The sequence below is a fragment of the Mesoplodon bidens genome, assembly GCF_964165515.1.
Source record: "Mesoplodon bidens genome assembly, chromosome: 16".
Taxonomy (NCBI): Eukaryota; Metazoa; Chordata; class Mammalia; order Artiodactyla; family Ziphiidae; genus Mesoplodon; species Mesoplodon bidens.
Genome location: NC_138173.1, coordinates 59,714,025 through 59,727,643, shown reverse-complemented (window position 1 = coordinate 59,727,643; position 13,619 = coordinate 59,714,025). Strand labels below are relative to the sequence as shown.

General features: G+C 40.7%; 1 protein-coding gene across 2 annotated transcripts in view; it reads right to left on the bottom strand.

Moving 5' to 3' along the window:
- DEPTOR (DEP domain containing MTOR interacting protein) overlaps positions 1-13,619 on the bottom strand; it is a 203,252-nt gene that overhangs the window by 98,414 nt on the left and 91,219 nt on the right. For both annotated transcript variants that reach the window (XM_081214281.1, XM_081214280.1), the window contains exons 5-6: positions 4,586-4,771; positions 2,451-2,585 (exon numbers count right to left, since the gene is read on the bottom strand). In XM_081214281.1, coding sequence (XP_081070407.1) covers positions 2,451-2,585; positions 4,586-4,771 — 321 coding nt within the window. The remainder of the gene's footprint in view (positions 1-2,450; positions 2,586-4,585; positions 4,772-13,619) is intronic.

Genomic DNA, 13,619 nt, shown 5'->3' with positions numbered 1-13,619 from the left:
GTATGTGTGTATATGTATGTGTATGTGTGTGTATATGTGTGTGTGTATTTATATACATACAAAAAAAGTACCATATTTCCTTTATCCATTCATCCATTGATGAGCACTTAGGTTGTTTCCATGTCTTGGCTATTATAAATAATGCTGCAATAAACATGGGGGTACAGAGAGCTTTTCAAATTAGTGTTTTCATTTCCTTTCGATAAATATTCAGAAGTGAAATTGCTAGATCATATGGTAGTTCTACTTTTAATTCTTTTTTAAGGAACCTCCATACTGTTTCCCATAGTGGCTGCACCAATTTACATTCCCGCCAACGGTGCAAGAGGGTTCCCTTTTCTCCACAGCCTCTCCAGCATTTGTTATATGTGTTCTTTTTGATGATAGCCATTCTGACAGGGATGAGGTGATATCTCATTGTGGTTTTGAATCACACTATATTGTAATATGTGGCAACAGTAGTGATCATTTAATACACTTTCTCTCTTATGTTAAAAAATGTAGAAACTTTGAAACCTAGGGAATTATTTCTAGCTTTCTCTTTTCATATCCTTGGGAACTTATTTACTCACCACAATGATACTGATTATGTTACTTTCCGTAGCACTTTCTTTATCTGAATTAGCGCATTTATATACAGTGTTAAAAAATATATCCTGATGGATATCTAATGATTAATTTTAAACGCCTTACTGTGAAGCCTGCTTACCTGCTTGAGAGGAAAAAAATCACAGATGAGCTCCCTGCATCTTGGGAACCCTCTTAGAGTAAAAGAGAAGCTTGTCAGAATACAGGTAAGAGGTAGGATTTATGAACCACAAAGAAGTCCTGACAGCTTTGGTCCTTAGAAACCCAAAAAAGGCAACCTGACCTTTCTTTTCTGCCTGCATATCAGTAATATTTTCCCTTTGAGTCAAGGGGGTAAGGAGAAAGAGGAAACAATGTAAACCTACCTCAGGGAAGATGAATGTGTAATTTAAGCAATTAACACTTTGTTCATCTTCTACTCTGGTAAGCAATCAAAAACATGTAAAATGGCTTTAGCACAACTAACCCTTTCCTGAAATTGAACTCTTTTGATTCTAACCTGGAGGTATCAGATTTCTACCAGGGCTTCAAACATGCTATTTCTAACAATATAGTTCTTCTCATTCTACCTTATCAGCAGTGCTCTATTAATTGAAAAACCTGGTAATATATGGGTGCTGGAAGATTTTCCAGCCAGAGACAGTGTGGAAGCAAGTTTCTTCATTCACTTGCAGGTTACAACTTTATTCTTAGAGCTAACCCTCCAGAAGACAGCAAAAAAAGAAGAAAAAAAAGTTAGATTAAGAAAAAACCTAGACAACAGCATTAGATGACTGTTTTCTCTTAAAGCCCTTTAACAACCTCTATTTGTCCTTATTCTCATGAGTGCATTTTTTTTTTCCTCAAAGAGAGGATGTGCTCACTGAGGGATGGGGTCATGACCTCTCATCTTTGTATCCCCAACATCTGGTAATAAGGAAACAGCATGAACAAAGGAACAAAAGTGTCTTCCCTGAAGGTGAGACACTGAACTGAGGGTGGACAGGGCACTAAACAAGTGGAGTGGAAGGTGTTTTCAAGCCCATGGTTATCATGATGGGCCATGCAAGCTAATCCTGGAAAGGAGGTGGGTAAGCACAGTGAGAAGGTGGTGGTATCGATGGGTTACAGGTTCCTGTGGGGCTTGAAGAACTGATTAGATCTAAGTACAAGTTCATTAACAATCTTTGTGCCTAGGGTTTTTTTTTCTGGAATGTACAAGCCATGGAGGTTGATGAGTAGAGTTTGAAACCACAAGGCACCAAGAGTCCACTGCAGGGACGGCTACGTTTGCAGAGATCCAAGCTTCTTCCTTAGGGGTGCAGAGACCCAACAGATCTTTGCATCAGTTGCAATCTGGGGCAGCGCTACCTCCCCTGCTGTTTGCTGCTCGAACCTTCCTTCAGGACTGCGTATTTCCTGCCACTTCTGGGACTGCTAGCAGCAGACAGCCCTCAGACAGCCAGCGTTCTCAACTGTCCTTGGAACTCTCTCTCCAAAGAGAGCCGCCTTTCCCCAGGTCACGCCCTCCTCCCAGGGGCAGCCAACATCCAATGGTTGATCAAGGTGAGGGTATAAAAGCCTGGCCACCTCACCCCAAGTCAGGACAACTCTCAAAAGACCATCCCAACTCCAGAGCTCCACCTGGGGCGAGCGGCAGGCTTCATGGAGACTGCATCGCAGCCCAGTTCTCCCTCGGCCCAAACCCACGTCCTTCCCTTCCATCCATGGGGTGCTGCTCCCCAAGAGCACAGTGTAACAAGATGCTCCCAGGCTAGTCTCCCTCTGCCTGAGAATTCCACTTCCCAGGGAGCCCCGCCTGCACACAGGCCCAAGTCCCCCACAGTCACAGTCAGAAACGGGGCAGCTCATCAGCCACTCACCAGACTTGGGGTTGCAGAGCACGGGGGGGCTGCTGCTGGGTGGGGGGCTGCCGCTGAAGTAGCCGCTGCCGCCGCAGCTGCTCATGCTGCTCCTCCGCATGGCAGATACGATCTTGACCTCCTTGCTGGGGCTGACTGTGGGCCGGGAACACACAGAGTCACCGACGGTGATGGTCTTGGTTCCCCAGAGCATGCACGCAGGCTTTCCCCTGCCAGGTATAGTGAGGCAGGTCACGTGTGCCGGAAGAAAGCACTCTGGCCTTGGCATCGGAAAAGCAAGGGTTTGAGTGGCACCTCTGCCCCTGACGAATAGCACAGCCTGGGGCCGTTCCCTTCGGTTTTCTAAACGTACAGTTTCCCCAACTGTAAAGTGGGAATAATGCCATCTCATGGGACTGGTGCAAGGAGTGGATTATATATTGAAAAGTACTCGGTTACATAAAACATTATTTTAAGAACTACCGAGTCCACGCTAAGCATCCCTGAAAGGATGTAAATTAAGTGCTGGCGAGACACTTAATGAATTAACGGTGATGGTAAGTGCCTCTGGGTTGAAGATTAAATCTTTAATCTCCCAGAGCCACAGAAGAAGGAGATGAAAACACAGAGCACAGCTTCGGGCTTTGAAGGCGTCTGTGAGGCAGCAGCTTCAGTGATACGATCTCGTTCTCTCCACTGTGGACGTGGCTGGCTCTCAACGAGGGAAAGAGAGCGAGGCATGCGATCCAATGAGAGAAACCATGGAGGGTGCTCCGCTCAGTGCTGGCACATGGGAAGCACAAGATCAATGCTGGCTTTTATGGTGACCATGGTTACTGTGTCCTCCTCCTCCTCATCACTTGTTCACGTCTACGGGGCCCACTGAGAAACAGGCGAACCTTAGCGCCAGCGAAGACGTGAACGGTTCCTCTGCATCTGCAGGAGACTGCAGCCTGAGCGACACACAACTGGTGCGCATCTAAGCACAGGCCTAGGCTCCTGACCCTTGGCTAGTGTTTGCTTTCCTGGAGTGGCTCTTGGCTCCTTCTCTGCTCCATCCCAGCTGTGTCTGAGGAATCTGGGATGTAGAAGGTTGGGTAGGAGCCAGTATAATATAAGCACTGGGATAAGACAGACCTGGTGCCAGACCCAGCCCTGTCCATCACTTTCTAGCTGTGTGACCTTGGGTAAGCCACTGAACTTCTCCATGCCTCAGTTTCTTCACCTGTAAAATGGAGATAAGAAAAGTCTTTCCTTGAAGAGTAACAGTGAGAATTAAATGAGAAAATGTATGCAACTAAGCTTGGATCTGTGCCAAGGGCACAGAAAGTTCTCAATACCTCTAGTCGTAAGGGTTCTCACGGTCCGCTCCTATTCATAACCAAGACACATTTTCGTTTTGCTCTGGGTTTCGGGTGAAGCCCATAACTTCCAACCTTAGGCCAATCAGTTTCTCAAGTCAATGTCAAGTTTTCAGAGGAGTTGAAGATATCCTGTTAAGCACCTCACCCACTTACACAGAATGACACATCAAGTTAACCTTTTCCGGGTGAATGGTTTTATTTTATATTATTTTATTTTTTGTTTAAATGGGGTTATCTTTGTGAACATCAGTCATCATTTCTGTCCAGGTTAATTGTCAATATGGGACAGTCTGACCTAACATATAATGTCCCAGGCTGCTGTGCTTTCTGAGCACCTGTGTCTACCTTTCATAGTTTTAATTTGTTCTGTGTGATGGATTGATAATCAGTTGCCTTTTAGTTGTATATGCCCTAAGAAGACTTTATTCATCCTTAAAATATATAGCTTCTCAATGCTGTGACTTAGAAAACTGGATAATTAATGATATGTAAGGATTGTTTGTAAATGAAAAGTAAATAAGGTAGGAGTGAGAGCTTGAGTAGTCTTCTCTAATTCAAATACATAGTGTTATAAAACAGACTTCTTAGCATGTATGTTGGCTGCACAGGAACAATCTGGTTGTATGTGTGTATGGTTTCTTTTCGGGGGGAGTAATAAATAAATAAATAAATTTTTGGTTATAAATAAATACAAATTTGCTGGAGAACAGAATTTCACAAAGGTGAGTTACAACTATGCTATTTCTCAAAAGACAGATATATATGATCAAACAAACAAGGGAACTGACATACCTGACATAAAACTGGTAGATTTCCGATTGTCATGGCTCTGCTTCCTCAGGCAGAAGGGGCTGTCATGAGTTTCCTGGGAGGAGGGGGATTTTTCATTGAGCAGCTCCATCAGTCTTCGCCTCCGCCGGAAGTTCATTCTGAACTGGTAGAGAAGATTGCTGTCCACAAACGGGTGCTTGTTGGACACTGGGGAGAAGAAACAATAGATGAGGGCCGCCTGGTCACTAAGCACTGTAGCCAGGAGACTCCAGCCAACAGGAGCAAAAGTCTTGAGAAAGGGTCTGGTTCTACAGATGTCCCAGGAGCCTGCAGTCCACACATGGTCCCAGATTCTTTCCACGTGTCATGCATTTTAAAACTTTGCTAACCAATTCCTCTGGGGGATCTCTGCCTGATGTCACCCCAATCTAAGCTATACTCCTCCTGGTATTGTCCTGGCTCCTACTTTACCTCCATCTGAGCACTTGTCACACACGCTCTCATTGCCCCTCAACTTCTCTGCCTTTCCCACTAAACTCTAGGCTCTTTGGGGCAGCGATCGTGGCTTCATTTAGTCATGTGTCCACTGGGCCCAGCACAGTGCTTGTCCCAGAGCAACACGGTCATTCATTTTTAAACGTTTTATCTTGTGATAATGATAGACTCATGGAGAGTTGCAAAATAATATAGAGACCACATAGTATATGATTCCATTCATATGAAATATCCAGAACAAGGAAATCTATAGACGCAGAGTAGACTGGGTGGTTGCCAGGGGCTGGAGGGGATCTAGGGGGTTGGGGATGTTAACTAAAGTGTGAGATTCCTTTTTGAGGTGATAAAAATGGTCTAAAATTGACTGTGGTGATGATTGCATATACCTGTGAATATACTAAAAACCAATGAATGGTATGCTTTAATATGAGTGAATCGTATGGTATGTGAACTATATCTCACCAAAGCTGCCGAAAAAATCAACAGCAACAAGAAATAGTAGAGAGTCCCCGTGTACTCTTCACCCAGATTCCCCCAATCGTTTCCTCTTACAGAAATAACTAAAGTACAATATCAGAAAAAGACATTGACATTAGTACAATCTATAGACCTTATTCAGATTTCACCAGTTTTTACGTGCACTCATTTGTGTGTGTGTGTGTGTGTGTGTGTATTTTTAGGCAATTTTATCACATGTATAGATCTCTGTAACCACCACCACACTCAAAGCACAGGACTGTTCCATCATGACAAAGGGACTCCCTCATGCTAACCCCTGATAGCCTCCCACTCCAAATCCTTAATGTCTGGCAACCACTAGTATGTTCTCCACCTCTGCAATGTTACCATTTAGAGAACTTTATAGAAATGGAATCAAACATTATGTAGCTGTTTAAGATTGATGCTAAATGAATGAATGGCTATCCAGATAAAGGCTGGTTACTTCCCAAGGAAAATCTACACTTTTGAGCACCTAATCATGCCAGGCCATCAACTCAAAATCAATAATAACAATAGCTAACCTTCATACAGCATTTTCTATGAATTCAGCATTATTTTAAATGCTTTATTTGTATTAATTACTTTAATTTTAACAACAGCCTGGGGTAGAGTTACTGTTACTTTCTTCCTTATTTTTTGATGAAGAAACTGAAGCCCAGAGATATGAGTAAGACCCAAAGAAGACACAGTAAATGGCAGAGGTAGAAATATAACTACAGTATCTGACTCCAGAGTTCAAGTTCCAAATTACTACTCTCAACTGCCTCTCTGAAAAACAATTCCTGTGCTTCTTTAGGTTCTCATAAAGAACTGAAATAATGTTACATAACACTGCTAATGTATGGCTACCAGGCTAAACTTACATCCAATTCTACATTACCATTTATACCTCGGGGATCTATTGTGGTCTATTCGCAACTTTATATTTTGAGTTCTAATCACGGAGTTGTGAAACAGACAAGACATCAGGCTCCAAAAGCCATGTTCCTAGGTCATTTTGTCTCTGGAAAGTAACCAGGAGCCCTGCAAACTGGCCAGCGTCATGCTGAAGTCTCAACTCCCCAGAATTCAAAACAACCGAATAGACTTTACCAAAAAAAAAATCTAATTAGCACGTGAGAGGCTCAACCTCATTAGCTAATATGGAAATGCAAATTAAAATCACAATGAGATGCCACTTCACACCCACTAGAATCACTAAAATAAAGAGAATGACGGCATCAAATGTTGGTGAGGATATGGAGCAACTGGAACTCTCATTTTGCAGGCAGGAATATAAAATGGTAAAAACAGGTTGGAGAGTAGTCTGACAGATCTTATAAAGTTATATACATATCTACCCTATGTCCCCACAATTCTTAGGGACCCACCCACAACAAATGAAAACATATATCGCCCAAAATGTTCATTGCAGCCTTATTCATAATAGCCAAAAACTGGGGACAACCTATCCATCAACAGGAGAATGGATAAGTAAATTGTAGATACAATGAAACACTACTTGACAATAAAAAGGAATGAGCTGCTGACACATAAAACAATGTGGATTAATATAAAAAGCATTAAGTTGAGTGAGAAAAGCCAGACACAAAAAACATACACTGAGTGACTTAATTTACATGAGGTTCAAGAATAGAGGAAATTCACATATAATGATAGAAATCAGAAAGGGGAAGGGGAGAGGATTGACTGGAAAGGAGTAGGAGGAAACTTTCTGGGGTGATGAAAATGTTCTATATCTTGTTTTTACATGAATATATACATTGTCAAAATGCACCAAACTAAACATTTAATATGTATATTTCATTGTAGGTTAAGTATATGTATGTTAATAAAAAGGAAACAAACAACAACAACAAATCTTATAAATGGACTGGGAGACTAGGAACAACAGAGTCTTAACAGGGACTTCCCTGGTGGTCCAGTGGTAAAGAACCTGCCTTCCAATGCAGGGGGCACAGGTTCGATCCCTGGTCAGGGAACTAAGAGCCCACATACTGCGGGCAACTGAGTCCGTGCACCACAGATACAGAGCCCACGTGCCCTGGAGCCCGTGGGCCACAACTAGAAAGAAGGCCATGCACCTCAATGAAGACCCCGCATTCCGCAACTAAGACCTGACACAGACAAAAAAAATAAATTAATTAAAAACAAAAACAAAAAATAGAGCTTAACACTGTAAACCCACATTGCCAATATAAGATGTTATATAATGTTAATGCCCAAATAATCATTTGGCTATTAACCACTGGGCATATGGTCAGTCTCAGAAAGGAGTGGTCCTATTATAGTATAATTCACCCACTTAATGTGCATAGTTCTCTATATATTCTAGTCTATAATATATTCACAGAGTTGTGTGTCCCATCATCACAATCAATTTTAAAACATTTCCATCACCCCCAAAAGAAACCCAACACTCCTTAGCTATCACTTCCAATCTGCCCATAACCCCTAGGCAACCCCTAGGCAAGCAGTAATCAACTTTCTGTCTCTGTAGATTTGTCTATGTTGGGCATTTCATATAAATAGAGTCATGTAAGACATGGTCCATTGTGACTTGCTTCTTTCACTTGGCATAACGTTTACAAGGTTTATCCATGTAATGCCAGGTATCGGTATTTCACTACTTTTTACTGCCAAATAATATTCCATTGTATGGACATACTATATTTTGTTTATCCATGAATCAGTTGATGGACACTTGAGTTGTTTTCACTTCCTGGTTATAATGAATAATGTTATTAACATTCATATACAAATTTTTGTGTGGACATATGTATTGATTTCTCTTAGGTTTACAACTAGGAGTAGAATGGCAGGATCATATGGTAACCCTATATTGTATGCCAGATTCTTCTCCAAAGAGGATGCCCCATTTTACATTCCCACCAACAGAGGAGGGGGTCCTAATTGTTCCACATCCTTAGCAACCCTTGTTATTCTCTATCTCTTTTATTACACTTGTCCTAATGGCTGTATAGTGGTATCTTATTGTGCTTTTGACTTGCATTTCCATGATGGCTAATAACGTTGAACATGTTTTTATGTGCTTATTGTCTATGTGCCTATGTTCTTTGGAGAACTGTCTATCCAAATCCTTTGTCTATTTTTAATTGGATTGTCTTTAAAAAAAAAGATTTATTTTTTAAAGTAGTTTTAGGTTCACGGCAAAACTGAGCAGAAAGTGCAGAGTTCTCATGTACTCTCTGCCCCCCGACACACAACTTGGCTCTACCATCAATTGTCAAGAAAGGAACAGATGTTACAACTGATGAATGTATACTGATACATCATTATTATCCAAAGTCCATAGTTTACATTAGGGTTCACCTTGATATTGAACATTCCACAGATTTCATTCAATGTATCTACCATTATATTGGGTTGGCCAAAAAAGGTCACTCAGGTTTTTTCTGTGAGACGTTATGGTATATAGTATCATACAGACTATTTTTGCTGTTCAAAAAATCCTCTGTGTTCTACCTATTCATCTCTCCTTCCCCCCAACCCATGGCAACCACTGATCTCTTTACTGTCTCCATAGTTTTGTCTTTTCCAGAAGGTCATATAGTTGTAGGCTTTTAATATTGGCTTCTTTCTCTTAGTGATATGCATTTAAGGTTCCCCTAAGTGTTTACATGGCTTGATAGTTCTTTTTGTACTGAATAATATTCCATTGTCTGGATGTATAACAGTTTATCCATTCACCTACTGAAGGACACACTGGTTGCTTCTAAGTTATGACAATCATGAATAAAGCTGCTATAAACATCCATGTGCAGGTTTTTGTGTGGACATAAGTTTTCAACTCCTTTGGGTAGATACCAAGGAACATGATTGCTGGATCATATGGTAAGAGTATGCTTACCATACTGCCAAAATCCCTTGCAAAGTGACTGTACCATTTTCTATTCCCACCAGCAATGAATGAGAGTTCCTGTTGCTCCACAACCTTGCCTGCATTTGGCATTGTCAGTGTTTTGGATTTTGGCCATTCTAATAGGTGTGTAATGGTATCTTGTTGTTTCAGTTTGGAATTCCCTAATCACATAGGATGTTGAGCATTTTTTCATATGTTTATTTGCCATCTGTATATTTTCTGTCAGAAGGTGTCTGCTCAGGTCCTTGGTCCGTTTTTAAAACCAGGTTGTTTTATTATTGTTGATTTTTAAGAGTTCTTTGTATATTTTGGGCTAATGGTGTTTTTCAGATATGCCTTTTGCAAATATTTTCAAGTCTGAGGCTTGTCTCCTCATTTTCTTCATGGGTTGTCTTTTTATTATTAAGTTGTAATTGTTCTTTATGTATTCTAGATATAAGCCCTTTATCAGGTATATTATTCACAAATATTTTATCACATTCTGTAAGCTGTCTTTTCATTTTCTTGATGGTATCCTCTAAAATACAAAAATTTGGGGGGACTTCCCTGGTGGTCCAGTGGTGACTTCCCTGCTGGTCCAGTGGTTAAGACTCCACGCTCCCGATGTGGGGGGCCTGGGTTCAATCCCTGGTTAGGGAACTGGATCCCACATGCCACAACTAAGAGCCTGCATGCCCCAACCTAAAGGTCCTGCATGGCACAACGAAGATCCCGCATGCCGCAACTAAGATCTGGCACAGCCAAATAAATAAATAAATAAATATTAAAATAGAAAAGATTTTAATTCTGATGATGTTCAGTTTGTTTTTTACTTTGTTGCTTGTCATGTTACTTTTTTGTTAGTTTTGGTGTCATGTCTAAGAAACTATAATGTCTTTTAAAGGAACAATTTTAAAAACAGTACCTCACATAAACATGAAGAATAGTGGGCTCTGGATGAATTGACAAACCTTCATAAATATATGTCCATGCACGGATGCCTTATCCATGTTATTTATTTAGGGCTGAAATGAGGGAGATGAAATGAAAATTGGGATGGAAGAATTTATTAGCACCTTTAAATCTATTTCCAATTTGTAAAATACCTTACATTTCTAATCAAAAAAGTTTTGCATGTCCACATTTAAAAACTGAAAAATATAAAAAGTTTTCATGCCTTTAAAAAAAAACAGAATTATCTATCTATGTATCTATGTTGAGCAAAAACAAGGCTGGCAAATACCAAATTTGATGGAGAGGAATATTCTCCACCTTTTGTTCAGTACTTAAATACTGACTCATTGTTATTCATTTATACTGTGAATACCTAGAGGCCAATCATCTGCTCTAAGAGCTAGAAATACTAAGAGAAATTATATAACAAAATCTTACCCTCAATAAGCTTATAGTCTGGGACTTCCCTGGCAGTCCAGCAGTTAAGACTCTGTACTTCCACTACAAGGAGCATGGGTTTGATCCCTGGTCAGGGAACTAAGATCCTGCAGGCCGCATGGCAGCCAAAATAATAATAATAATAATAATAATAATAATAATGACAATAATAAAAATAAAATAAAACCGCTTCATTAAAAAAAAGCTTATAGTCTAGCAAAGGCAATAAAACATGCTCACATATAACAAAAGTACAAGATGGAAATTCCAACAATCTTAAGGAAATTATATATAAAGTGCTATGGAAATTCAAAGGAGAGATTATTTTCAGCCTGTGAGTGAAACAAGATTCATTAAAAATCGACATTATCTAAAAAATACACACATATATGAAGCTTATTTGGGAACACGGAAGAAAAACCCAAATCAACAATCAAATCCAAAGAGTTAGAATATACATGTTCAACATAGCTTAACAACAAAGACCCTTAGGTAGAAAGGATGGCTCAGCGTTCTCTTTCTCTCTTACTTTTTTCACCTTCACTTGAAGAAAGTGAGGAAATATGCCCAGTTACCTAGTGGCAGAGGCAGCATTAGCACCATGCTCTCTGACACCAAGTCCAAAGAGTCTTCCATTACTCTGTGACATATCTCAGGTGGTCAAATGTTGAGTTTTTTTTTTTTTTTAATTTATTTTATTTATTTATTTGGCTGCGTTGGGTCTTCGTTTCTGTGCGAGGGCTTTCTCTAGTTGCGGCGAGCAGGGGCCACTCTTCATCGCGCTGCGCGGGCCTCTCCTGTTGCGGAGCACAGGCTCCAGACGCGCAGGCTCAGTAGTTGTGGCTCACGGGCCCAGTCGCTCCACGGCACGTGGGATCCTCCCAGACCAGGGCTTGAACCCGTGTCCCCTGCATTGGCAGGCAGATTCTCAACCACTGCGCCACCAGGGAAGCCCCCAAATGTTGAGTTTTATGTTGACTTCTGTGGTGGGTGGGCTGTCATCTCAGCCCACCAGGGTTTAATAAAAGCCTGAGTATCTACTGGTTGCCATCTCTAACCTACTCTGCTGAAGTCTGTTATAATTATGCTAGTAGCTCACTTACTATATGCCACTGTACTACCTTTACAAATATTATACAATACCGTCCCCACGATCACTCTGTAAGTGATTGACAGTATAAGAATTGAGACTGAAGTTACTTCAGTAACTTCCCCAAGGCCACACAACTTTGGCTTCTGATCCAAAAGCAACATGCTTACTTAGAAACACAGGCCACAAGAGATTGGAAAAGACTCTAAAGTTATAGTAAAATGTTACTTTAGCCAACACTCAACTTCCATGTTCGTCACAGAGTACATTTTTATTTTCTTTCTGTCACCCATACACCTAGCGATCGGCAGTCTTTTTGTGACACTTACCACACTGTAGTGTGATATGGGTTTATTTGCTTGGGGGAGCACATCTCTTTCCCCAACTAAGTCACTCTGCTTGAGAGCCCGGGCTGTGTCTTAAGCATTGTGGCATCCTCAAACCCTAGACTACATGTTTGGGTCAGAGTAGGTGCTCTGTAAATGGCTAGAAGTGAATTGTCCATGGTGGGTAGACAAAGGGATACGGAGCACATCCAGAATACAGCTAACTCTGAACTATCTAGCCGCTACTTATGTAGCAACCAGTCAATCTGTGGGCTCATGGTATGTCATGAAGAGTGTGCTGGGCCATGGGGAAATTGCAACATTAAGGACAATGCATTTAGGTTTTCCTAAAAATAAGTATATTCCATTTAAAGGCTTTCATTTATTCTAAAATTATATCATCACAACTTCTTTGTTGTTCATTCACCCGCCCATTTATTCAACTAACGTTTATTGAGTCAGGATGACTATATGCCAGGTACTTTTCTTGCCCAGTGTTTTATGAAATTATGGTAAAAACAGAAGTTCTTTTTTCTAAGTATTCATTCTTGGCAAAAAATTTTTTTGGACTGTGAAATTCAAAAATTCTATAAACCACTAGGAAAATAATCTAATACAATGTACTAAGAATCACATTAACCCTTTTATCAATAATGTTTACTGGTTCAACAGCCTTCTTGGGTATTTCACAAACAGAATCACATCCCTTCTAGGTCAACACCAGCAAATGCAATCTAGGGCTGCGACTGTATATATCATCCACATTTGCTAATGAATAACTCTTCTGGTTACATAAATATCAGAGTCTCAGAAATGTGGGTCCCTATCAAGAGAGTACACCCTGCCAAAATTTAACTTAATGATTCATATAGGTGTTTCACAATCTTTAAATGGTGATAAACTATTCACTTCAGCTAAATGAATGATGTCGACCACAAAGACAAACACATCTAATTCAGTGAAAATTCTGCATGTTCTCAGTAAATAATACATTCTTGCATTCAGGAGATGCTAAATGCATCTTGAACCAAAAGATAAGCCAATTACACTTTGATATGATATCCACAAATACCAGCTCTTTCAATAGTCAAATTTTTACATAAATTTAGTACATCACTACATTCAGTAATACTATAATATGGGACTTCCCTGGTGGTGCAGTGGTTAAGAATCCACCTGCCAATGTAGGGGACATGGGTTCGATCCCTGGTCCAGGAAGATCCCACATGCCGCAGAGGAACTAAGCCCGTGCACCACAACTACTGAGCCTGAGCTCTAGAGCCTGTGAGTCACAACTACTGAAGGCGGTGCCCCCTAAAGCCAGTGCTCTGCAACAAGAGAAGCCACTGCAATGAGAAGCCCGTGCAGCAACGAAGACCCAATGCAGCC